The sequence below is a fragment of the Bufo bufo genome, chromosome 4, assembly GCF_905171765.1.
Source record: "Bufo bufo chromosome 4, aBufBuf1.1, whole genome shotgun sequence".
Taxonomy (NCBI): domain Eukaryota; kingdom Metazoa; phylum Chordata; class Amphibia; order Anura; family Bufonidae; genus Bufo; species Bufo bufo.
The window spans coordinates 381,398,347-381,424,600 of record NC_053392.1 but is presented as its reverse complement, the minus strand read 5'-3'; the positions used below and the strand labels follow the sequence as shown (position 1 = coordinate 381,424,600).

At 46.8% G+C, this 26,254-nt stretch overlaps 1 protein-coding gene across 1 annotated transcript in view; it reads right to left on the bottom strand.

Annotated features, from left to right (window-relative positions):
- Positions 1-26,254, bottom strand: part of PEX7 (peroxisomal biogenesis factor 7) — a 294,431-nt gene that overhangs the window by 226,081 nt on the left and 42,096 nt on the right. Inside the window, exon 4 of the mRNA XM_040429202.1 lies at positions 6,999-7,076. Coding sequence (XP_040285136.1) covers positions 6,999-7,076 — 78 coding nt within the window. The remainder of the gene's footprint in view (positions 1-6,998; positions 7,077-26,254) is intronic.

Genomic DNA, 26,254 nt, shown 5'->3' with positions numbered 1-26,254 from the left:
AATGCCTTTATACGGCTCTAATGAGCTGTGGGCAAAGGTGGAAATGACATGACTGCGCAGAGAACTTTATTTCATGCCTCTGATTGCTACATTAGACATATTAGTCTTCATTTCCATGCCAGGGTGTGAAAAAAAAAAGAAAGCATAAAAATGAATACAAGTATATTTTATACGTTTATTAAGCCAACAAAATATGTTAAGCCTGAAAGCATCCAAGCGTCAAGACGCAACTCTTGTCGCACAAGCTGAGCCTTCATGGGCGCAACATACCCTGTTATCATTTTAAAAGGGCACGTGTCACATTGTGAGAACCTGTGAGCATACATGTCATCCATCTCCAGTACTAGGAGTCTTAGTCATGTTAGACTTTTAGGATTAGTGACCTAAAGGGAGGGATGGGGTAGATAGGTGGGGCAATGGATGAAATGAAATAAACAATACTTACCGATTAGATCCAGCGGCAACGCTCGGGTTCTCCCTGCACATCGACAACACGCGATCACTGCAGCCAATCACTGGCCTCAGCCAACGATAGAAATAAAAAGCCCTGACCGAACAAGTGCTGCCACTAAAATATCGACAGAGCTTCTGGTATCATTAACTCTTTCTCTGCCAGGGCTTAAGGAACCATTTGAATATTTTTAACTTAAATAAAACCTGAAGACACTTGGCAAATTGTGAAATGGAACCCACCCGGGACTTTAAACACTTGGGCACCTTCATGCAATTCTGCATCAAATCAAACTATATTGCATATATATATATAGTGACCGCAGCTTGCGATTAAAACATGTCGGCTATGGAACATTACAGGAGTACTGGATTTTAATATGTTGAAATAAAATTGGATTTTATTTATATGCTGGATTGAAAAACCTCTTTTCTACTTTAATCATTATTAAACTATCGGCACTGGGGACTGAATGTGCAAGCGCTAGTTCCCCTGTCCATCTTCTGTATAAGTGAATAAAGACCAGCGGCCATATTCCCAGCGCAGCGCTGGCACGCAACTAAGGGGACCTTAGTGAAAACATGAATAATGTATATTAAAGGAGTCATCCAACCCCTATAATGACCCCCCCCCCCCCCCCCAATGCCCTCATATACATTATACTTACCTGCTGCGCGGCACCCACGTCGCTCCAGATCTCTGCACAGCCACTGCTTCATGTTTCTGTCACTCAGATCAAAACATCTTGCTACAGGGGGTGGCCAATAGCAGTCCCCGACAAAGACGAGCCTCCCTATCATTTCAGGTGACTGAGATGCAGCATGTGCCGGGGAGCAGGTAAGTATAATGTATATGAGGGGCCCAGGCACTGGGAGAGGGGTCATTATAGGGGTTGGATAACCCTTTTAACCCTTTCCCGCATTTTCACGTACATGTACGTGGGGGAATGTGGTGCTTTACCACATTCCCACGTGCATGTATGTGAAGGTATCGGGCGGGTGCAGGAGCTACTGTTACTGATAGCTGGGCCCCTGCTGCATCCGCCGGCATCACTGTATGCGGTGATGCCGGCGGATTAACCCTTTCACATGCCGCGGTCAGCACTGACCGCGGCACGTGCAGGGTTTACAGAGGGAGGGGGCCTGCGCTGGCAGGGGGCCGATGGTTGCCATGGCAGCCCCGATGCCTTCCAAAGGCAATGGAGCCTGCCAGCTACGGAAGCCCAGGAGATCCAGCCTGAGGGATCCTCTGTGAATGGCTTGCTTCGCTCCCCTGCCTGTCTGTTGTCTATGCAGTAAGGAATAAAGCCGGAACATTATTTTCGCAATCTGGCGAGTGCCGCATCTTCATTTTCTCATCATTAGTCTCCTAGGCAACTGTCAGTGTCTAAGGCTCCATTCACACATCCGCAAATGGGTCCGCATCCGTTCCGCAATTTTGCGGAACGGGTGTGGACCCATTCATTCTCTATGGGGACAGAAAAGATGCGGACAGCATCTCCGTGCTGCGGCCCCGAACTTCCGGTCTGCGGCTCTGCAAAAAATAGAACATGTCCTATTCAAGAATAGGCAGTTCTATGGGGGGTGCCGGCTGGGTGTATTGCGGATCCGCAATACTCTACGGACGTGTGAATGGACCCTTACTGTGTAAGACGCTGACAGTTCAATTCAGTACAATACAGAATGTATTGTACTGAATTGAAACAGGGATCAAACCCTAAAAAGGTGAAGTTCCACAGTGGGACAAATATAAAAAAAGTTAAAGTTCCAAGTAAAAAAATAAAAATAAAAAAGCGTCCTTTTCACAAAATAAAGTAAAAACAATAAATAGGGAAAATAAGAAAAGTAGACATATTAGGCATCGCCCAGTCCGTATTGACCGACTCTATAAAAATATCACATGACCTAACCCCTTAGGTGAACACCGTCAAAAAAAAAAAAAAAAACTGCTAAAAAAAAACATTTTTTTGTCACCTTACATCACTAAAAGTGCAACTTCAAGCGATCAGGTGAATGCTGTAAAAAAATAAAATAAAATAAAAATTATGCCAAAACAGCCATTTTTTTCACCTTGCCTCACAAAAAGTGTAACACCAAGTAATCAAAAAGGCTTATTTAGCCCAGAATAGTACCAATCTAACCGTCATCTCATCCCACCAAAAATGAGTCCCTACCTAAGACAATCGCCCAAAAAATAAAAATAAACTATGGCTCTCAGACTATGGAGACACTAAAACATGATTTTTTTGTTTCAAAAAGGCTTTTGTTGTGTTAAATTTATCGCCACGTCCGTAACAACCTGCTCTATAAAATATCACATGACCTAACCCCGAAGGTGAACACCACAAAAAAAAAAAAAACGTGTAAATAAAGCCATTTGTTGTCACAAAAAGTGTAATACCAAGCTATCAAAAAGTCATATGCACCCAAAAATAGTACCATTCAAATGGTCATCTCATACCGAAAAAAATGAGCCCCTACATAAGACAGTCTCCCAAAAAATAAAAATAAACTATGGCTTTCAGAATATGGAGACACTAAAAAATAATATTTGTCACATTTGGTATTGTTGCGTCCGTAACAACCTGCTCTATAAAAATACCACATGATCTAACCTGTTAGATGAACATTGTAAATAACAAAAAATAAAAACGGTGCCAAAACAGCTATTTTTTGTTACCTTGCCTCACAAAAAGTGTAATACACTGCGTGCAGAATTATTAGGCAAATTAGTATTTTGACCACATCATCCTCTTTATGCATGTTGTCTTACTCCAAGCTGTATAGGCTCGAAAGCCTACTACCAATTAAGCATATTAGGTGATGTGCATCTCTGTAATGAGAAGGGGTGTGGTCTAATGACATCAACACCCTATATTAGGTGTGCATAATTATTAGGCAACTTCCTTTCCTTTGGCAAAATGGGTCAAAAGAAGGACTTGACAGGCTCAGAAAAGACAAAAATAGTGAGATATCTTGCAGAGGGATGCAGCACTCTTAAAATTGCAAAGCTTCTGAAGCGTGATCATCGAACAATCAAGCGTTTCATTCAAAATAGTCAACAGGGTCGCAAGAAGCGTGTGGAAAAACCAAGGCGCAAAATAACTGCCCATGAACTGAGAAAAGTCAAGCATGCAGCTGCCAAGATGCCACTTGCCACCAGTTTGGCCATATTTCAGAGCTGCAACATCACTGGAGTGCCCAAAAGCACAAGGTGTGCAATACTCAGAGACATGGCCAAGGTAAGAAAGGCTGAAAGACGACCACCACTGAACAAGACACACAAGCTGAAACGTCAAGACTGGGCCAAGAAATATCTCAAGACTGATTTTTCTAAGGTTTTATGGACTGATGAAATGAGAGTGAGTCTTGATGGGCCAGATGGATGGGCCCGTGGCTGGATTGGTAAAGGGCAGAGAGCTCCAGTCCGACTCAGACGCCAGCAAGGTGGAGGTGGAGTACTGGTTTGGGCTGGTATCATCAAAGATGAGCTTGTGGGGCCTTTTCGGGTTGAGGATGGAGTCAAGCTCAACTCCCAGTCCTACTGCCAGTTTCTGGAAGACACCTTCTTCAAGCAGTGGTACAGGAAGAAGTCTGCATCCTTCAAGAAAAACATGATTTTCATGCAGGACAATGCTCCATCACACGCGTCCAAGTACTCCACAGCGTGGCTGGCAAGAAAGGGTATAAAAGAAGAAAATCTAATGACATGGCCTCCTTGTTCTCCTGATCTGAACCCCATTGAGAACCTGTGGTCCATCATCAAATGTGAGATTTACAAGGAGGGAAAACAGTACACCTCTCTGAACAGTGTCTGGGAGGCTGTGGTTGCTGCTGCACGCAATGTTGATGGTGAACAGATCAAAACACTGACAGAATCCATGGATGGCAGGCTTTTGAGTGTCCTTGCAAAGAAAGGTGGCTATATTGGTCACTGATTTGTTTTTGTTTTGTTTTTGAATGTCAGAAATGTATATTTGTGAATGTTGAGATGTTATATTGTTTTCACTGGTAAAAATAAATAATTGAAATGGGTATATATTTGTTTTTTGTTAAGTTGCCTAATAATTATGCACAGTAATAGTCACCTGCACACACAGATATCCCCCTAAAATAGCTAAAACTAAAAACAAACTAAAAACTACTTCCAAAAATATTCAGCTTTGATATTAATGAGTTTTTTGGGTTCATTGAGAACATGGGTGTTGTTCAATAATAAAATTAATCCTCAAAAATACAACTTGCCTAATAATTCTGCACTCCCTGTATAGAGCAACCAAAAATCATATGTACCCTAAAATAGTACCAACAAAACCACCTTATCCCGTAATTTCCAAAATGGGGTCATTATTTGGCAGTTTCTACTCTAGGGGTGCATCGGGGGTCTTCAAATGTGACATAGCAACTTAAAATTATCCCAGTGAAATTTGCCCTTCAAAAACCATATGGCGTTCCTTTCCTTCTGCGCCCTGCCGTGTGCCCATTCAGCAGTTTGCGACCACATATGGGGCGTTTCTGTAAACTACAGAATCAGGGTAATAAATATTGAGTTTTGTTTGGCTGTTAACCCTTGCTTTGTTAGCGGGAAAAAATTGATTAAAATGGAAAATCTGCCAAAAATGTGAAATTCTGAAATGTCATCTACATTTTCCTTTAAGTATTGTGAAACACCTAAAGGGTTAGCAAAGTTTGTAAAATCTTTTCGAATACCTTGAGGGGTGTAGTTTCCATAATGGGATCACTTTTTTGGAGTTTCTACTCTAGGGGTGCATCAGGGGGGGGCTTCAAATGGGACATCGCAACTTAAAATTATTCCAGTGAAATCTGCCTTCCAAAAACCATATGGCGTTCCTTTCCTTCTGTGCCCTGCCGTGTGCCCGTACAGCAGTTTACGACCACATATGGGGTGTAAACTACAGAATTAGGGCAATAACTAGAGTTTTGTTTGGCTGTTAACCCTTGCTTTATTACTGGAAAAAAATGAATTAAAATGGAACATCTGCCAAAAATGTGAAATTTTTAAATTTCATTCCGGTTTCCTTTAATTCTCGTGGGGCACCTCAAGGGTTAACAATGTTTGTAAAATCAGTTTTGCATAGTTGGAGGGATGTAGTTTCTAAAATGGGGTGATTTATGGGTGGTTTCTAATATGTAAGCCACAGAAAGTGACCTCATAACTGAACTGGTCCTGAAAAAATAGGGTTTTGGAAATTTTCTTAAAAATTTTAAGATTTGCTTTTAAATTTTTAAGCCTTCTAACGTCCCCCAAAAAATAAAATGTCATTTTCAAAATGATCCAAACATGAAGTAGACATATGGGGAATGTAAAGTAATAACAATTTCGGAGGTATTACTATCTATTATAAAAGTAGAAAAATTTAAATGTGAATTTTTTTTCACATTTTTGGTAAATTAGTATTTTTTTTTATAAATAAAAATTTTATATTTTTACTCAATTTTACCACTGTCATGAAGTACGATACAGTGGGATGCGAAAGTTTGGGCAACCTTGTTAATCGTCATGATTTTCCTGTATAAATCGTTGGTTGTTACGATAAAAAATGTCAGTTAAATATATCATATAGGAGACACACACAGTAATATTTGAGAAGTGAAATGAAGTTTATTGGATTTACAGAAAGTGTGCTATAATTGTTTAAACTAAATTAGGCAGGTGCATAAATTTGGGCACTGTTCTCATTTTATTGATTCCAAAACCTTTAGAACTAATTATTGGAACTCAAATTGGCTTGGTAAGCTCAGTGACCCCTGACCTACATACACAGGTGAATCCACTTATGAGAAGGAGTATTTAAGGGGGTCAATTGTAAGTTTCCCTCCTCTTTTAATTTTCTCTGAAGAGTAGCAACATGGGGGTCTCAAAACAACTCTCAAATGACCTGAAGACAAAGATTGTTCACCATCATGGTTTAAGGGAAGGATACAGAAAGCTGTCTCAGAGATTTCAGCTGTCTGTTTCCACAGTTAGGAACATATTGAGGAAATGGAAGACCACAGGCTCAGTTGAAGTTAAGGCTCGAAGTGGCAGACCAAGAAAAATCTCGGATAGACAGAAGCGACGAATGGTGAGAACAGTCAGAGTCAACCCACAGACCAGCACCAAAGACCTACAACATCATCTTGCTGCAGATGGAGTCACTGTGCATCGTTTAACCATTCGGCGCACTTTACACAAGGAGATGCTGTATGCGAGAGTGATGCAGAGGAAGCCTTTTCTCCGCCCACAGCACAAAAAGTGCCGCTTGAGGTGGGCTAAAGCACATTTGGACAAGCCAGGTTCATTTTGGAATAAAGGTGCTGTGGACTGATGAAACTAAAATTGAGTTATTTGGCCATAACAAGGGGCGTTATGCATGGAGGAAAAAGAACTATCGGATATCAATGCCCATAGTTTACTAATGAGTAGCTGTTACATGTGCAGCTAGTAATATAAATGGGCCAATCCCTTTAAATGGCAATAAAAGCTATAGCCCTTGCATCCTTTTAAAATGCATAAAGCCCTGACACTCTAGTCACTAATGACTTACCAATTTTGCAGTATGATCCCAGGATCCAGATATCAGAAGCTGCTCTCCTCTTGTCTGACTCCAATCCACGCTGTAAACCTGTGTGTATAACATATTGGAATTATATGCAGGAAGCCTGCTAGGAAAAGACACAAGGTAAGCCACAAAAAATAACTCTTTATTACTCCGGCATAAAAAAACTAGACATCTTTGAAAAGTATACAGTATAAAGATAAATTCTCAGTCCAAAGTAATCTCTCACATACTCACTCACCACTTATTGGGCCAATATGTTATGTTTATAGCTACCGAGGATTGAGACCTGTAGATCAACTTGCTAGTTATGCATGCTTAGTTCCATCACTAGAAGTTCTCTGGGAATTAAATCAAAATACTTAAATATTACTTTATTATAAATATATTCCCAAATACTTTTCACTAGTTATAATGGGTCTTTTTGTCTTGGAAGCAATCATTAGGAGAAACAAAATGGCCGCTGTCCTATTAGTGCACACAATACCTGTCCTAATCACACAGCAGGACAAGTTACTTCACAAGACTGAGGTAAAGAGCTGCCTCATCCTCCTCTCCTACTTGTCAGGGATTATGATCCTGAACACAGCTGATAAAATCTTCAGCTGTATCTCTGTAGGAATGGAGTTTATGAGGGGACAAGAAGTACAGAGAGGAGATTCGGGATGTGGCAGCAGAACCTGTATACAGTCTGCGACATTACCACAGCCACACATTACCATAGTCAGTCCTCTCTGTACTTCATGTCTCCTCATGAACTCTGTGAAAGTGCAGATGCGGACAGCAAACGGTGTGCTGTCCGCATCTTTTGCGGCCTCATTGAAAAGAATGGGTGCGGAACGGATGCGGACGTGTGAATGGACCCTTATAGGAGGCTATAACTGGGAACTAATGTGAGAGGCTCAGCAGTGAGGGTGCACAATATAAAACGCACATACATGTTTAGGATGTAGTATTAGTATTGTACTGCTACTCTATGTGAAATGACTCTGCAGCCTTCTTTGAAGTTTCTTTTCTGAATGCTGGAGTACCACTTTAATGGTACTGGTACATGCGTACTACACTTGTACTGCAACTGTAAGCTGAGCCATGCCCCTGCCCGGGCTAGACACTAGATGTGCCATAATCTGCCTCAGTCTACTACAACATCTGGGTGCACTCACATTAGTTAATGTGGACCACTGTTTGCAATCCTAAGCAATAACATACGCAAATAACTATTATCAAACATGGAAAATATAAGGTTTTATTTTTAATCAAACTGAGGTAATACCTAGGAGGCACGAGACCTCCTTAACCGGCGCCCTAAAACCAGTAATGACAGTACTTAGAAATAAAAGTTCCTTTAAACATTTATTTTATTGATCATAAAAGAAGAAATAAACCAAGATGAACCCAACTGTCAATTTAAACTAACGCACCTTTTAAGACCTCTCTGGAAAATTGTCTTATGCACACTGGCCCATTCATCACTACCACATATAAGAAAAGAGTTAAAAAAGAAACCTCCCGCTGATCTCAAGAAACCTTCCTCTGTGTGTTGCTCTTCCTAATTGCCTTGGCTATTAAAATTCATGTCTTCTCATTGCAGAGAAGGATTACCATAAAATAACTTTCATAAAAGACAACATTTTCTCCCAGCAGTAGGACGGCTGTGTCATTATCTGCAGTCTGTGCCGCACCACAACACGTATCTATTAAAACTGGAGAAGGACATTTCAGAAAGGTTCAAACAAACTTTCCAGCTTATTCCACAAGGGTAAGAAAGGAAAGTTGTTCATGGAGTCACCTGGGACTACTTTTTTTAAAGTCCCACTTGTGTGCTACGGAACTGGCGCCAGCAACTCGACTAAAGCATAATGCTTCTGCCTTTACCTGTTCTTGACTATAACCAACAATGGCTTAGTAACCAGACATATTCTTAATGCTGAATTAGGGCTCTTTCACACTTGCGTTCTTTTCTTCCGGCATAGAGTTCCATCGTCGGGGCTCTTTGCCGGAAGAATCCTGATCAGGATTATCCCCATGCATTCTGAATGGAGAGAAATCCGTTCAGGATGCATCAGGATGTCTTCAGTTCCGGAACGGAACGTTTTTTGGCCGGGGAAAATACCGCAGCATGCTGCGCTTTTTGCTCCGGCCAAAAATTCTGAACACTTGCCGCAAGGCCGGATCCGGATTTAATGCCCATTGAAAGGCATTAATCCGGATCCGACGTTTAGCTTTTTCTGAATGGTTACCATGGCTGCCAGGACACTAAAGTCCTGTTTGCCATGGTAAAGTGTAGTGGGGAGCAGTATACTTACCGTCCGTGCGGCTCCCGGGGCGCTTCAGAGTGACGTCAGGGCGCCCCACACGCATGGATGACGTGATCGCATGGATCACGTCATCCATGCGCATGGGGCGCTCTGACGTCATTCTGGAGCGCCCTGGGAGCCGCACGGATGGTAAGTATACTGCTCCCCCGCTCCCCACTACTACTATGGCAGCCAGGACTTTAATAGCGTCCTGGGTGCCATAGTAACACTGAACGCATTTTGAAGACGGATCCGTCTTCAAATGCTTTCAGTTCACTTGCGTTGTTACGGATCCGGCGGGCACCTCCGGCAAATGGAGCGCACGACGGAACCGGACATCGCAAGTGTGAAAGAGGCCTTACCGGAACTACAGAATTTAATATTCATGTGTGAAACATGCTCTATAAAAGTCTGGGAAGGTCTATGTATAGTCGGCTTCAAAATCCAAACCTGGTTTACATTTCCACTGCATGACGTGAGGCTGATAATTTATTTCTGTTGCTTACATTGCGCCAACATATTCCACAGTGCTTTACAGATAATGGGGTAGATTTACTAAAACTGGAGAAAAAGAAAACTGGGTAAGTTGGCCATAGCAACTAATCAGATTCCACCTTTCATTTCCCAAAGGAGCTCTGAAAAATGTAGGGTGGAATCCGATTGGATGCTGGGGGCAACTAAGCCAGTTCTACTTTATACTAGTTTTGATAAAGACAAATGACAGACATTTGTAATGCACTTTTCTTACGAAGACTTAAAGCACAGGGATAGTAATGTGGCCGAGGCGAATCCTGGAGCAGCCATATAGGTGCTCAAGCCCAACACACTCTAGGGTCAATTTCATAGGACGCCAAATGAACTATTTGCATATTTTTGGGAGTGTGGGAGGAAACCGAAGAACCTGGAGGAAACCTAGGGAGAACATACAGACTCCATGCAGATCTGATTCCAACTCAGGACCCCACTGTATTCCCTCACTGTCCCCAGCGGGGCTAACCATCTAGATTTCCGATTTGTCTTTTGTTGAGTGGAAGGAAACCACAGTACCTGGAGGAAACCCACACAAACACAGGGGTTGCATTTGGATTCAAACCCAGGACACCAGTGCTAACCACTGTCCAAGCTTCCTGATAAGTAGAAGGCCATGTCCACATTGCATTTAAACCCTCCCACACACCATGACATACATGTACATCACAGATAAAGAGTGTATTGAGTGGGCTCATGGGTTGAGATTGCTTCACATGGGCTGGGCACCAGCTACGTTATACAGAAGACACCTGGCATCTGAGCGGTCAGATGGAAAGGGCTTCATCTGTAGCCCCTTCCGCACCCTCCCCAAGACAAAATGGCAAGTGGTTGTGAAGGTCCCTAGGCTTGCCATGCTAAGTCCTGGTGCAAGGAGAGCCCATAGTACGACTCTTATTAAGAGGCATAGACATATACAACGCTGGTCTTAATAACATTTCAGATTCAGATTTCGGAATTGCTGGAGATCTACTTTGTACTTAATCACAACTTATATTTATCCAAACTAATTGAAATGGGCATTGAAGAGTAAATCTATTAAACTGGCTTTGTAGAGATGCTCATTAATCTATACAGGCCACTGACTCTCTATCTGGCTCATTAAACTGGTCAGCTGTACTCTCCTCTGCTGCACACATACCACCTACAGTATATCTAGCTCTGCTTCCACTTTTAATTCATGGAGCATGAACCAGCCTGTGGTGCTTGAAAAGAGTGGGATATTATTGAGCATTTCTTTTTATTGCATATCTGTGATCAGGATAGGTCATCAGTATCTGATCATTGGGGCTTTTTCGCAGCTCACCAAACGCAGTACTGTACACTGTACAGCGGCTGTACTTGGTATTGCTGTATTCACTTCAATAGGATTGAGCTGCACCTAGGCCATGTTACCTAGTATGAACATGACGTTACATGGCCTAGGGCCAGGCATGCTCAACCTGCGGCCCTCCAGCTGTTGCAAAACTACAACTCCCAGCATGCCCAAACAGCTTACAGCTATCAGCCTACAGCAGGGCATGGTGGGAGTTGTAGTTTTACAACAGCTGGAGGGCCGCAGGTTGAGCCACTGCCTTCTCAAACAGTTGATCAGCTGGGGTCCTGGGTGTTGGACCGCTACCGATCAAATACTGATGACCTATCAATCATGGAAAACCCTTTTAAGTACACATATAAAATGGAATTAGAGCCAAGATAAACCTGAAACCATGAAAATGATTCTCCCCAACAACAGTCACATGTGCCTTTTCAATATGTCTTTGTGGGTACAATACATGGGTGGAATATATTAAGCTCTGATGAAGAATTTTGGTTTCAATTTTGGAAAGGGGGTGGGACATTTGTTGTGGTTGGCCTGTCAAGCTGATTTAGGCTACTTTCACATTAGCGTTTGTGCTGGATCCGGCAGGGTTCAGCAAAAACGCTTCCGTTACTGATAATACAACTATCTGCATCCGTTATGAACGGATCCGGTTGTATTCTCTTTAACATGGCAATGACGGATACGTCATGAACTCCATTAAAGGCAATGGGGGACGGATCCGTTTTCTATTGTGTCAGAGAAAACTGATCCGTCCCCATTGACTTGCATTGTGGGTCATGACGGATCCGTCTTGCTCCGTATCCCAGGACGGAAAGCAAACCGCAGCATGCTGCGGTTTGCTCTCCGGTATGAGAACAGAACGGAATGCATTTTGGAGCATTCCCTTCTGTTCAGTTACATTTCGTCCCCATTGACAATGAATGGGGACAAAACAAAAGCGTTTTTTTCCGGTATTGAGACCCTATGATGGATCTTAATACCGGAAAATAGAAACGCTAGTGTGAAAGAAGCCTTAAGCTAGATTTAACAATTGAGACATTTTAAAAAGTTGATAAAATTTTTCTCCAGTAAAGGGGGGCATAAAAAATACAGTAACATCTCAAGACAGACGGGTTAGACCTAAAGGGTTTATCTCATATCGGCAGGAGTCCGAGTCCCGACACCCCCACTGATCATCTTTTTCATGGAGCTGCCATGCTCACCAGAGCTCTGGTGGGCACAGATGAATCCTGGCAGCTTTCCAAACACAGCTCCAATACATTGTGCAGCCACTGTGCTTAAAGGGGTTATCCGACACTAACAAATGCCTTACTTGTATGCACTACTTACCTGGCTCCCCGCACTGCCACCGCTGCTTCTCACCATGCGCGGATAAAAACATCTGGTGTCGGGGGGGGAAAGGGGGGGAAGCCATTGGCAGGTGGTGACAGGGACAAGCCTCCCTAGCGATACTAGTTAGGCTTGTCCCTGTCACGACTGTCATTGGCAGCTCACCTTCCCCCGTTGTTTTCATTTGCACGCGGGGATAAGCGGCAAAGCGGGGACCAGGAGCTACGCAGGGAGCCAGGTAAGTAGAATCAGTGTGAGGTGCCCGGCATATGGGGGAGTATTGGTTAGTGTCAGATAACCCCTTTAATGTCACAGCTGAGCTGCAACTAGGCCATATGACAGATGTGCGGTGATGTCACATGGCCTAAGAAAAGGAAGCAGCACTCATGGAGCACCGGACCCTTCTAATAGCTGATTGGCCGGGGTCCCGGGTGTCAGACTCCCGCCCATCTGATATTGATGATCTATTCTGAGGATAGGTCATCAATATTATTTCCAGGATAACGCCTTTAAAGATGCACCATCGTGCATCACTTAATAAATCTGGCGGAAAAGACGGCAACATAAAAGTCTCCCCCACAGTAGCGAAATGATCTATGTACACATGTATGTCCACTTTTCATAACATTCATTTTATCAGTTAGAACCAATCATTTAAGGGTTCATGCACACAAACGTATTTTCGTTCCCTGTCCGTTCCGTTTTTTTTTGCGGACAGTATGTGGAACCATTCATTTCAATTGGTCCACAAAAAAAAAAAATGGAAATTACTCAGTGTGCATTCCGTTTCCGTATTTCTGTTCCGCGAAAAAATAGAACATGTCCTATTATTGTCTGCATTATGGACAAGGATAGGACTGTTCTATTAGGGGCCAGATGTTCCGTTCCGCAAAATACAGAATGCACACAGACGTCATTGTTTTTTTGCGGATCCGTTTTTTTGCGGACCGCAAAAAGGAGACTTTTGTATTACTTACCAGTAAAGTCTCTTTCTCGCTCTTCCTTGGGGGACACAGGAAACCATGGGTATAGCTCTGCTCCCTAGGAGGCGTGACACTAAGTGAAAGCTGTAAGCCCCTCCTCCATCAGCTATACCCTTCAGCCTGGAGAAGAGACTGCCAGTTGCGTGTCCAAGTAGTGAAAGATAACCACCAACCGGAAAAAGAACCGTCAAGCCCCAACGGGGGCAACCAAGCCGGAACCACAACTGTAAACCCAAATGAAGGGCGGGTGCTGTGTCCCCCAAGGAAGAGCGAGAAAGAGACTTTACTGGTAAGTAATACAAAAGTCTCCTTTTCTCGCCCATATTCCTTGGGGGACACAGGAAACCATGGGACGTTCCAGAGCAGTCCCAGAAGGGAGGGACCAGAACAAACTAGACCAACACCGGAGGCATCAATCAACTGCCGCCTGCAACACCAGACGGCCTAAAGCAGCGTCAGCCGACGCATGAGTATGCACCCTGTAAAACCTGGTGAAGGTGTGCAAGGAGGACCAAGTGGCCGCCTTGCAAATCTGCTCCGTAGAAGCCCGATTTCTCTGAGCCCAGGAAGCCCCGACCGCTCTAGTGGAATGAGCGGTAACACCGAGGGGCGGAACCTTGCCCTTGGCGAGATAAGCCTCAGTAACAGCCATCTTGACAAAACGGGCGATAGCAACTTTGGATGCCGCCAACCCTCTGCGCGACCCTTCCGGAACCACAAAGAGCGAGTCAGTACGCCTGAAAGAGCCGGTTACCTCCAGGTAAACCTTGAGCGCCCTGACAACGTCTAGGCGATGAAGTTCCCTCTCCCTAGGGTGGGAAGGGGAAGGACACAAAGAGGGGAGAACGATGTCCTCGTTCAGATGAAAGGCGGAGACCACCTTAGGAAGGAAGGAAGGGACCGGACGAAGAACTACCTTGTCCTGGTGGAACACTAGGAAAGGTTCCAGACAGGAGAGTGCAGCCAATTCGGACACCCTCCGAAGAGAGGTGACTGCTACAAGGAAAATAACCTTGCAGGACAGAAGTCGCAAGGAAACCGTCCGCAGAGGCTCGAAAGGAGAAGCCTGGAGCGCTGAGAGAACCAGGTTCAGGTCCCAGGGCGGTACCGGAGGCCGGTACGGGGGAACCGCGTGAGCCACGCCCTGAAGGAAGGTCTTGACAGGACCAAGGGGGGCCAGTGGGCGCTGAAACAAAATGGACAGCGCAGACACCTGACCCTTCAAAGAACTAAGACCCAGACCCTGGGCAAGTCCGCTCTGCAGGAAGGACAAAACGGTGGGGAGAGAAAAGCGGAGCGGAGGAATCCCTAGATCGGCACAGAACCCCAAATAGGTCCTCCAGGTCCTATAATAGATCCTAGAAGAGGACGGCTTACGGGCGCGGATCATGGTGCGGACGACGTCCGCAGAAAAACCCCTACGTGTCAGGACGGTGGTCTCAACAACCACGCCGTCAAACGTAGGGACCTTAAACGCGGGTGGAAGATCGGTCCCTGAGAGAGAAGATCTTCCCTGGCGGGCAGCGGCCAGGGCGCGTCTGCCAGGAGCAGCATGAGGTCGGCATACCAAGACCGGCGGGGCCAGTCCGGAGCGACCAGAATCACCGAGACGCCTTCCGCCGCGATCTTCCGAAGGACCTTGGGCAGGAGTGGGATGGGAGGGAATATGTATGGACGCGCGAAGCCTCGCCAAGGAAGAACGAGGGCGTCGGCTCCGCAAGCTCCCGGATCCCTGGCCCTGGACAGATAGGCGGGGACCTTGTGATTGAACTTGGAGGCCATGAGGTCCACGTCCGGTATGCCCCAACGAAGGCAAATGGCCTCGAATACCTCCGGGTGAAGAGACCACTCGCCGGGGTCGACAGTGGTGCGACTGAGGAAGTCCGCCGCCCAATTGTCCACCCCTGGAATAAAAATTGCCGATAGGGCCGGGACGTGAGCTTCCGCCCAACGGAGAATGCTGGAGACCTCCCTCATTGCAGCAGCGCTGCGAGTGCCCCCCTGGTGGTTTATGTACGCCACAGCCGTGGCGTTGTCCGATTGTACACGAACTGGATGACCCTTCAACAGATGAGTCCAGTGTCGTAGAGACAAAAGGGCCGCTCTCAGCTCCAGGACATTGATCGAGAGTTTGGACTCCAATGGAGACCAAATGCCCTGGACGGATCGGGGAGGAAACACGCCTCCCCAGCCCAAGAGACTGGCATCGGTTGTAACCACCAACCAGTTGAGTGGCAGAAAAGACCTGCCCAGAAGAGGGGACTGTAACCACCAGCGGAGAGATGACCTCACCGGAGGCGATAGATGGAAGGGATGATCCAGAGACTGCGGCGATTTGTCCCAGGAGGAGAGGATCGCCCGTTGGAGAGGGCGGGAGTGAAACTGCGCAAACGGGATCGCCTCGAAGCAGGCAACCATCTGCCCCAAGACCCGCATGCAGAAGCGGAAGGACGGTCGACGGTGGAGAAGGAGACCCCGAACCGCCCCACGGAGGATCAGACGTTTTTCCGAGGGAAGACGTACTTCCGCCGCTCCCGTGTCTAAAAGCATTCCCAGGAAGACCAGTTGTCTGGAGGGGGGAAGGGAGGACTTGGGGAAGTTGATGACCCAACCGAACCTCGTCAGAGTCTCTAGAGTGAGATCCACGCTGGCAACCGTTTGAGAAAGGGACGGAGCCTTGATGAGGATATCGTCCAAGTACGGTAGCAGAAAAACACCCCTGGAACGGAGTAAGGCCAAAACCGGGGCCAGGACCTTGGTGAACACCCGGGGGGCTGTTGCCAGCCCAAAGGGAAGGGCGACAAACTGGAAGTGGAGGTCCCCCACGGCGAACCGGAGGAAGCGATGGTGACACCGGGCTACCGGAACATGGAGGTAGGCATCCTGTATATCGATGGAAGACATGAAATCTCCCTGCTCCAGGGAAGCCACCGCGGAACGGAGGGACTCCATCCGAAACCGTCGAAGGAGGAGAAAACGGTTGAGCTTTTTGAGGTCCAAAATGGGCCGCATGGAACCTCCCTTCTTGGGAACTACAAAGAGGTTCGAGTAGAACCCTTGGAACCTTTCCTCTAGAGGAACGGGGGTAATCACCCCCCTGTCCAGTAAGGCTTGAACGGCCGCGGAGAACGCAACCGCGCGTTTCGGGTCCCGTGGCAGGCGGGAGCGAAAGAACCGATCTGGAGGGAAGGATGCAAATTCGATTTTGTATCCGGAGCACACAATCTCGAGGGCCCAGGCGTCGGAGACGTGAGCCAACCAGACGTCCCTGAAAAGGAGGAGCCGGCCCCCCACCCGGGTGGGTGGGGGCGCGCCTTCAGGCAGAGGATTGCTTTGCTGCGGGTGTGCGGGCAGCCTGCGGCTTGCGCCAGGAGGGCTGCGCCCGAAAAAACGGCTTCCTATGCTTATCCTGGGGAGGAGCCGAAGCGGCAGCTGTGGTGGGAGCCCCAGAGGCCCTGCGGGAGGACCGAAAACGAGACGCACCAGGGCGTCCGCGGGGGGCGCCCCTGGCTTGGGGTTGAGGAAGATGGGTGCTTTTACCACCCGTGGCCTCCGAAATAAGTTCGTCTAGGCGGACCCCGAAAAGGCGGGAACCCGCAAACGGTAGCCCCGCCAAGGAACGTTTGGAGGCAGCGTCCGCTTTCCAAACCTTCAGCCAGAGCTCCCTCCTGACGGAAACTGCCAGGGCGGAGGAGCGTGCAATAAGGGCTCCCGCATCAAGGGAGGCCTCACAAACAAAATTCCCGGCCCGAACAATAAGCTGGGCCAAGGAACGCAGGTCCTGGATAGGGACGTCCGAGTCCAACTCCTGTTCCAGCTGCGCACCCCAAGCAGAGATTGCTTTCCCTGCCCAAGCAGAGGCAAAAACCGGTCTGAGAGCCGAACCGGAGGCAGCAAAAATGCCCTTAGAAAGGGTCTCCATGCGACGGTCCTCCGCTGACTGAAGAGAGGACCCGTCGGGAACAGGGATGGCCGTGTTCTTCGACAGCCGGGCCACAGGGGGGTCCACCTTGGGTGGGGAAGACCATGTGGCCACGACATCTGCTGGAAAAGGATAGCAAATGTCCAGCTTCTTGGGGCTGACAAAACGGGCGTCCGGTCGAGCCCAAGCCTTAGACACCACAGAGGAGAAATCAGAGTGGATTGGGAAGACTTTTGAGACCTGCCTGGGTCTGATAAATGAGACGCTAGCTGCGTCCGAGCTAGGGGGATCATCCTGCACCTTAAAGGTGTCACGAATATCAGAGATGAGTTGACCCATCGCTGAGGCTAGCTTGGACGGCAGGGCCGAGTCCATTTCCAAATCTGAAACCGCCAATTCACCTTCAGAGAGCGAATCCTTTGGGGAGGAGAGGCTCGTCTGGGTGTGCACGCGTGGCGGGGAGAGGGAGGCATCCGAGGAGGAGGCTCGCTCTACTCTAATACGCTTCTGAGAGTGCCTAACTCGGGAGGGGTCACTAAAGGAGAGTGAACCCGCTGCAGCGGCAGAAGCGGTGGACCCGGAGGGCGCGACAGTAAGAGTGGCGTCCTGCGGGGTAGGCGGCCTGTCTATTAGGCGGCCCACGACATGAGTGAGGCTTTCCACGGCCTGGGACAGGGATCTAGCCCAGTCAGGCGGGTCAGAGGCAGCAGGGAGCGACACAGCGGGCGACTGAGGCTGCGGTGGAGCCCGACATGCAGTACAGTGCGGATCAGACTGCCCCCGGGGAAAGGGTTCCCTACAAGCAGTACAGGCATGGTACCAAGGCTTGGCGGCTGCAGAAGGGTCTGACATGGTGGAACAAAGATGTTGCACTTAAAGTGGGAGACCCCAAGGAAAGAAACGGAGATAACACTCAAGCGACAGTACTGTGGCACGGAGGGGGTTAAAAGTCCTACCAGACCCGGATGATGCAAGCGGCAGCGGTAAGGGGGAACAGACTGAGGAGGCTGTGGAGGAGAGGCAGCAACCGGCTTCGGATCGCACTGCAGAGAGGATTCCACGCAGCACTGTGCGATGAACCCGGAAGTAGCGGAGCGCATGTAGGAAGCTCCGCCCCCTCCCTGCCGCTCTGAAGCAGAGCCGCGCGCGCGCGGCAAAATGAACTTAACCCCCAAGGATAATGAAATGCCGGCCTGAAATGGCGCCGTTCACGCCAAGAAAGCGGCCCCCTCCGCGCCTGGATGTGGCAGAAGGCAGCGTCCCTGCCAAAGACTGCCCAGATAAACTCCCCTGCCCGGTAACGGTCCGATATCGGGGGGGGGGAGGGGTGGGCGCACGATGTAGCAGTGGCCATGTAGTAACAGTGGCCATGGGAGCCCAGGAGGCCTGTAGCAGCGGTGGGAGGGAGGAAGGGGAGGCTGGAGCAGCCTGTCTCACCATACGCTGTCTTCACCCTCAATCCATCCAGCGGGGTCGCCCCTTCAGCTCCTGGCACCGCAGTGGCAGCAAGCCGGGGGAGGGACTTGGCGTGCGGGCGACCCTGAGCTGGCGGGACGCAGGGGAGCGAGGCTGCCCTGGTCCACCTTGTCTTCTGTGGGGGAGGCGGCAGTGCGGATTACCGGCACTGGCGCAACTCAACCCCGGGAGAAACAGAGGGGTCTAATGCGCCTCTGTTGTCCCCCTTGGACACTAAGCAAAAACTGGCAGTCTCTTCTCCAGGCTGAAGGGTATAGCTGATGGAGGAGGGGCTTACAGCTTTCACTTAGTGTCACGCCTCCTAGGGAGCAGAGCTATACCCATGGTTTCCTGTGTCCCCCAAGGAATATGGGCGAGAAATACATACGGTCGTGTGCATGAGCCCTAAGGCTCTGTTCACATCTCCACTACTGATTTACATAGTACTGCCTCTTCGCCGAACCAAAAATGACGAAAGAAGCCATAATGGACACCAATGGGTGGAACAGGATTTCTATTGCATTTCTGTCATTGTGTCTGTCGTTTCACGCTAGGGCAACATGTGTCGCACAACATACAGGATACAACTTCACTGCAACATGTCACGCAACATATTTTAGAATGCTAGTCTATGGTATCATACTGCAATATGCTGCAACATGACAGTCGCACAAAAATCCATCTTGGATGGGTTTTTCGCAACTGTCGTGTCGCAGTGCGACACCATAGACTTGCATTATAGAATATGTCGCGAGACATTACTGAGACAAATGTCATCGTATAGCCCTAGCCTCCCTGAGCAAAATAGTAGACAAGACTGCACTACTTTTTGCACTGCATTTTTAACGCAATCTGCAACAAAGCCTCCAATGTAGATGTAGACACAATTACAATTAGACACAGCCTCACATCAGCTTTACATGACTTCATATACACTTTCATGTAAGTCTCGCTTTCCTGTTTGTTCAATCCGTTCCATTGTCTACACATCTGACCAGTTATCTGAATCCAGTTATACTTCTACCTAATTGAGGGACCACCACTATATTTGCCAATTACCCCATTTTGATTTACATGATTGTTGCCTTGCAAATGTAACGTATTTCCCTTGATACTGAGTCAGCAGCTTTTAGTCCTGCAGACAGATTTGCAGACAATTTTGCAAGCTCCTTTGCACTGCAGTAGTCAGAAAATAGAACTGGTAGCATTTAACGTGTTTATGAGGAAGCTGCAGTAAAATATAGTCCATAGTATAAGTCATCATAATATATTCAGAAAGCTTAATCGCTGTAATTACAGGGGCTTCTGTGTGTAGAGCTGCATCTGGATATTGCATATACACATAAAAGTAAATGCTAGCACATCTTAAAATAGCAGAGCCAAGGGGAACACATGGAAGTACCTGTCACTGCGAGGATGAGAAATTACTATATTAATAAAAATTATTTGAGAAATGTAATGCTTCAGGTTCAAACCCAATTCCTTAAAACATTGCCTTTTTACAGCTATGCATCTGTAGTTTCCAAATTTTCCACTAACGTTACTGATATTTTAAATATTTTAGCAAAGGATAAGAAAAGGTGACTTCCTTAAAGGGTTTCTATCACTTGGTATGACATAATTAGCTGTCAGACACTAGCGATCTGCTAGTGTCTGCTCTGGCCAACCATCCTACTATAATCACTTGTGGGGCAGCGGTTTTGCTAAAAAACTAACTTTTATAAATATGCTAATGAGCCTCTAGGTGCTATGTGGGCGTCATTAGCACCTAGAGGCTCCGTCTACCTTCATAAACAGCCACCGCCCAGCGCGTCCCTCCAGCCCGCCCATGTCCTCGGAATGCGATCCTCTGTGTGACGCAGCGGACAAGTTCTCGCGCATGCGCCGTGCGCGGCTGTATTCGGCGCATTTGAGATCTCAGCTCGGAGCGGTCAGACATTCAATGCGCATGCGCCGAATACAGCCGCGCATGCGCATTGAATGTCTGACCGCTCCGAGCTGAGATCTCAAATGCGCCGAATACAGCCGCGCACGGCGCATGCGCGAGAACTCGTCCGCTGCGTCACACGGAGGAGGACATGGGCGGGCTGGAGGGACGCGCTGGGCGGCGGCTGTGTATGAAGGTAGACGGAGCCTCTAGGTGCTAATGACGCCCACATAGCACCTAGAGGCTCATTAGCATATTTATAAAAGTTAGTTTTTTAGCAAAAACGCTGCCCCACAAGTGATTATAGTAGGATGGTTGGCCAGAGCAGACACTAGCGGATCGCTAGTGTCTGACAGCTAATTATGTCATACGAAGTGATAGAAACCCTTTAACCACCTCAGCCTCCCTAGCTTAAAGAGGACCTTTCACCGATTATTACACTATGAACTAACTATACAGACATGGAGAGCGGCGCCCGGGGATCTCCCTGCACTTACTATTATCCCTGGGTGCCGCTCCGTTCTCCTGCTATGTCCTCCGGTATGTCCGTTCCCTAAGTTATGGTAGGTGGAGTCTGCCCTTGTTCTTCTGTAGCGCTAGCCAATCGCATTGCAGAGCTCACAGCCTGGGAGAAAATAACCTCCCAGGCTGTGAGCTCTGCGCTGCGATTGGCCAGCGCTAGAGCAGAACAAGGGCAGACTCCGCCTACCATAACTTAGTGAGTGGAGATACCGGAGGGCATAGCGGGAGAACGGAGCGGCGCCCGGGGATAATAGTAAGTGCAGTGAGATCCCCGGGCGCCGCTCTCCATGTATGTATAGTTAGTGCATAGTGTAATAATCGGTGAAAGGTCCTCTTTAAACCCCCTTAATGACCAGACCACTTTTTACAATTCTGCACTACACTACTTTCACGGTTTATTGCTCGGTCATACAACTTACCACCCAAATGAATTTTACCTCCTTTTCTTCTCACTAATAGAGCTTTCATTTGGTGGTATTTCATTGCTGCTGACATTTTTACTTTTTTGTTATTAATTGAAATTGACCTAAATTTTTGCAAAACAAAATTCATTTTTCACTTTCAGTTGTAATTTTTTTTTAATAAAACTACATTTCTATATACATTTTTCTCTAAATTTATTGTTCTACATGTCTTTGATAAAAAAAAATGCAATAAGTGTATATTTATTGGTTTGCGCAAAAGTTATAGCGTTTACAAATTATGGTACAAAAATGTGAATTTCCGCATTTTGAAGCAGCTCTGACTTTCTGAGCACCTGTCATGTTTCCTGAGGTTCTACAATGCCCAGACAGTAGAAACACCCCACAAATGACCCCATTTCGGAAAGTAGACACCCTAAGGTATTCGCTGATGGGCATAGTGAGTTCATAGAAGTTTTTATTTTTTGTCACAAGTTAGCGGAAAATGATGATTTTATATATTTTTTTCTTACAAAGTCTCATATTCCACTAACTTGTGACAAAAAATAAAAACTTCCATGAACTCACTATGCCATCACAAAATACCTTGGGGTGTCTTCTTTCCAAAATGGGGTCACTTGTGGGGTATTTATACTGCCCTGGCATTTTAGGGGACCTAAAGCGTGAGAAGAAGTCTGGAATCCAAATGCCTAAAAAATGCCGTGTGAAATCCTAAAGGTGCTCTTTAGAATTTGGGCCCCTTTGGGCACCTAGGCTGCAAAAAAGTGTCACACATGTGGTATCGCCGTACTCAGAAGAAGTAGGGCAATGTGTTTTGGGGTGTATTTTTACATATACCCATGCTGGGTGAGAGAAATATCTCTCTAAAAGTCAACTTTTCCCATTTTTTTTATACAAAGTTGTCATTTTAGAGAGATCTTTCTCTCACCCAGCATGGGTATATGTAAAAAGACACCCCAAAACACATTGCCCTACTTCTCCTGAGTACGGCGATACCACATGTGTGACACTTTTTTGCAGCCTAGGTGCGCAAAGGGGCCCAAATTCTAAAGAGCACCTTTAGGATTTCACAGGGCATTTTTTACGCATTTGGATTCTAAATTACTTCTCACGCTTTAGGTCCCCTAAAATGCCAGGGCAGTATAACTGCCCCACAAGTGACCCCATTCTGGAAAGAAGACAGACCAAGGTATTCTATGAGGGGCATGGCGAGTTCATAGAAGTTTTTTTTTTTGGCACAAGTTAGCAGAAATTGATTTTTTTTTGTTTTTTCTCACAAAGTCTCCCTTTCCGCTAACTTGGGACAAAAATTTCAATCTTTCATGGACTCCATATGCCCCTCAGCGAATACCTTGGGGTGTCTTCTTTCCAAAATGGGGTCAATTGTGGGGTGTTTGTACTGCCCTGGCATTTGAGGGTCTCCGCAATCATTACATGTATGGCCAGCATTAGGAGTTTCTGCTATTCTCCTTATATTGAGCATACGGGTAATGAGATTTTTATTTTCCGTTCAGCCTCTGGGCTGAAAGAAAAAATGAACGGCACAGATTTCTTCATTCGCATCGATCAATGTGGATGAATAAATCATTGCCGGGATTTATTTTTATTTATTTTTTTATATACAAAGTGTTTGCCAAAGCATATGAACACCGCCCCACAGCTCATAAGCCTCGGCAAACGTATCTTTTTTACTGCAGAGGAGAAATCTCGTCTTGCAGCGCCGCATACACCGACTTTTGTGTAATCTGACAGCAGCGCAATGCTTCTGTCAGAATGCACATCAGTGCTGCAGCTGGTTCATCGGTTGGTCCACCTAGAAGGTAAAAAAAAAATAAATAAATAAATAAATAAATAAAAAAATAAAAAAAACAGGCCGCAACGCAATAAATTTATTAACATTAACTTTATATAACATTTGAACAGAACATTAACTTTTATAAACTTTATTGAACTTTTGGAACAGAACATTAACTTTTTTGCTTACCGGTGCTTTTTTTTTTTTTTTTTTTTCCTTTATAGGACAAACCTCTCCTTCCCCATGGGACAATATGCAAAGCGCAAATCGCCCAGAGATGTGGCGAAGTACATTATGCACTTTGTCCCAGGTGAAAGGAGAGGTTTGCAGCAGCTGTGAGTGAAAGGGCCCTAAGAGCCAGGGGCGGACTGAGAACCCTCAGGGCCCCCGGGCAAAATAAAACAAGGGCCCTCTTACAGGCCCCACCCATGTTCTGCTGCAAGCCCCACCCTTGTCCCGCCTCCATGCCCCGCCTCCAGCCACACCCTACACAATCTTTAAAGGGTTTCTACCACCTCGTTTTGAGAAATTTAGCTGTCAGACACTAGCGATCCGCTAGTGTCTGCTCTACCAAACAATGCTATTATAATAGCTTTTTGTGCAGCAGTTTCCATAAAAAACTAACTTTTATCGATATGCTAATGAGCCTCTAGGTGCTATGAGGGCGTCTTTTCAGCACCTAGAGGCTCGGTCTACCTTCACAAAATGCCGCCCAGCGTGTCCTTCCAGCCCACCCATCTTATCTGGAATGCAATCCTCCCTCTGAGTCAGCGGACGAATTCTCGCGCATGCGCCGTGCGCGTCTGTCTTCGGCGCAGGCGCAGTTAATGTCTGACCACTCCCTGCACAGACATCTCCACTGCGTCTGTTCCTCGGAGCACTATGACGTAATCGGCGCAGGCGCAGTGGAGATGTCTGTGCAGAAAGCGGTCAGACATTAACTGCGCCGAAGACAGACGCGCACGGCGCATGCACGAGAATTCGTCCGCTGACTCAGAGGGAGGATCGCATTCCAGAGGAGATGGGCGGGCTGGAGGGACGCGCTGGGCGGCATTTTGTGTAAAACAAATAATTATTAAATGGATATTTAATTGTATCAAAAACATGATTAAAAACACACATACAGGTGATACCATAGACAGGGTAGGATGTCTATGGCATCACCTGTATGTGTGTTTTTGATCATGTTTTTGATACAATTAAATATCCATTTAATAATTATTTGTTTGGTACTCTGAGCTTCTTTTCTCTTCCTTTGTCATTAAACTCGGAGCTGCTACCGAGTTACTTCCTTACGGGTAACCCATTACGTTTACATTGTGTAGGCACTGTCCCCCATCTGTTCTTGGGATACCCGGGGTCTTTTCTTTTTTCTGGCATTTTGTGTGAGTAGACCGAGCCTCTAGGTGCTGAAAAGACGCCCGCATAGCACCTAGAGGCTCATTAGCATATCGATAAAAGTTAGTTTTTTATGGAAACAGCTGCACAAAAAGCTATTATAATAGCATTGTTTGGTAGAGCAGACACTAGCGGATCGCTAGTGTCTGACAGCTAAATTTCTCAAAACGAGGTGGTAGAAACCCTTTAATAAGATTTCAAAGTTAAAGTGACACAAAAGGCACCCAGACCACTTCAGCTCATTGAAGTGGTCTGGGTACAGTGTCCCTTTTGCAAATCGAGCTGCAATGCTCTAGAGAAACTGCATTGTTTACGTTCCAGCAATAAGTCAGCCTCTAGTGGCTGGCAGCCACCTGGGGGCTTCCTGGAGTAAAACAGACCTTTGGTCTGGTATCTGACGCTGGACGTCCTCACACTCTGCATGATGACCTCCAGGGTCAGATTTTTCCCCATAGGAAAGCATTGATTCAATGCTTTCATATGGGGTGATCTAATCTCAGCGTCCATTAGTGAGCCTCTGTTAGAAGCAGTCCCCTCCACCTTGTACTTGTTCCACTGATCTGCTACTTGCAGGCTACGTGGGCATGAGTTCAGTCACTTCGGCGCGTGATCCCGCGAGACCCGTGACCTACAGTGGCGGGTCTCGCGGGATCACACGCTGCAGGACAGGAGCAGGCGCGTGACGTCAGTGAGTTACGCTGCCGCCCGGCCTGCCAGGCTGTTACTGAGTTTGTGAGTACAGAGAGGGAGAGGATCGCAGAGGATTTAGCTTCTTGTTCACATATGAAACTTAGTATTATAGTGAGCGGGGCCCGGTGCGATAGAATACAGTGACTGCACCGGCGGGCCCCGCTGCCATTACCACATTGTTATTTTGCGGCGGGCCCCCATCCCGGCCCTCGGACCATGTCCGAAGTGCCCGACCGGTCAGTCCGCCCCTGCTAAGAGCCCTGTGTGCCTGTCCTGTGTCACGCAATCCCTATGCTAATAGTGTACCTGTGTGTGGTACTTCCGGAAACACTCCCCAAAGCATAGGGCAGGGTGGTCAGGGCAGTCAGGACAGAAATAGCGGGTAATCTTATGTAGAAAAGGGTCGGCACTGCGGACTTGATTCCTGAATTGTTATCAACTGTTCCATTGTTTCATCAATGTATTCACATTGATCTTTTTGGTTTATTGCATCTTTCATTACTTCACCTGTGTCAGCCCTGAGGTGGGTGGAGCTACACAGTATGATGTCATTTTCCTTTTGTTTTGTTACTCCTCCCTCTCTCTGTGTATAAAAGAGATGTGATAGGAGTTTATTGCATAGTCTGAAGAAAGCACGTGTTGTGCTGAAACG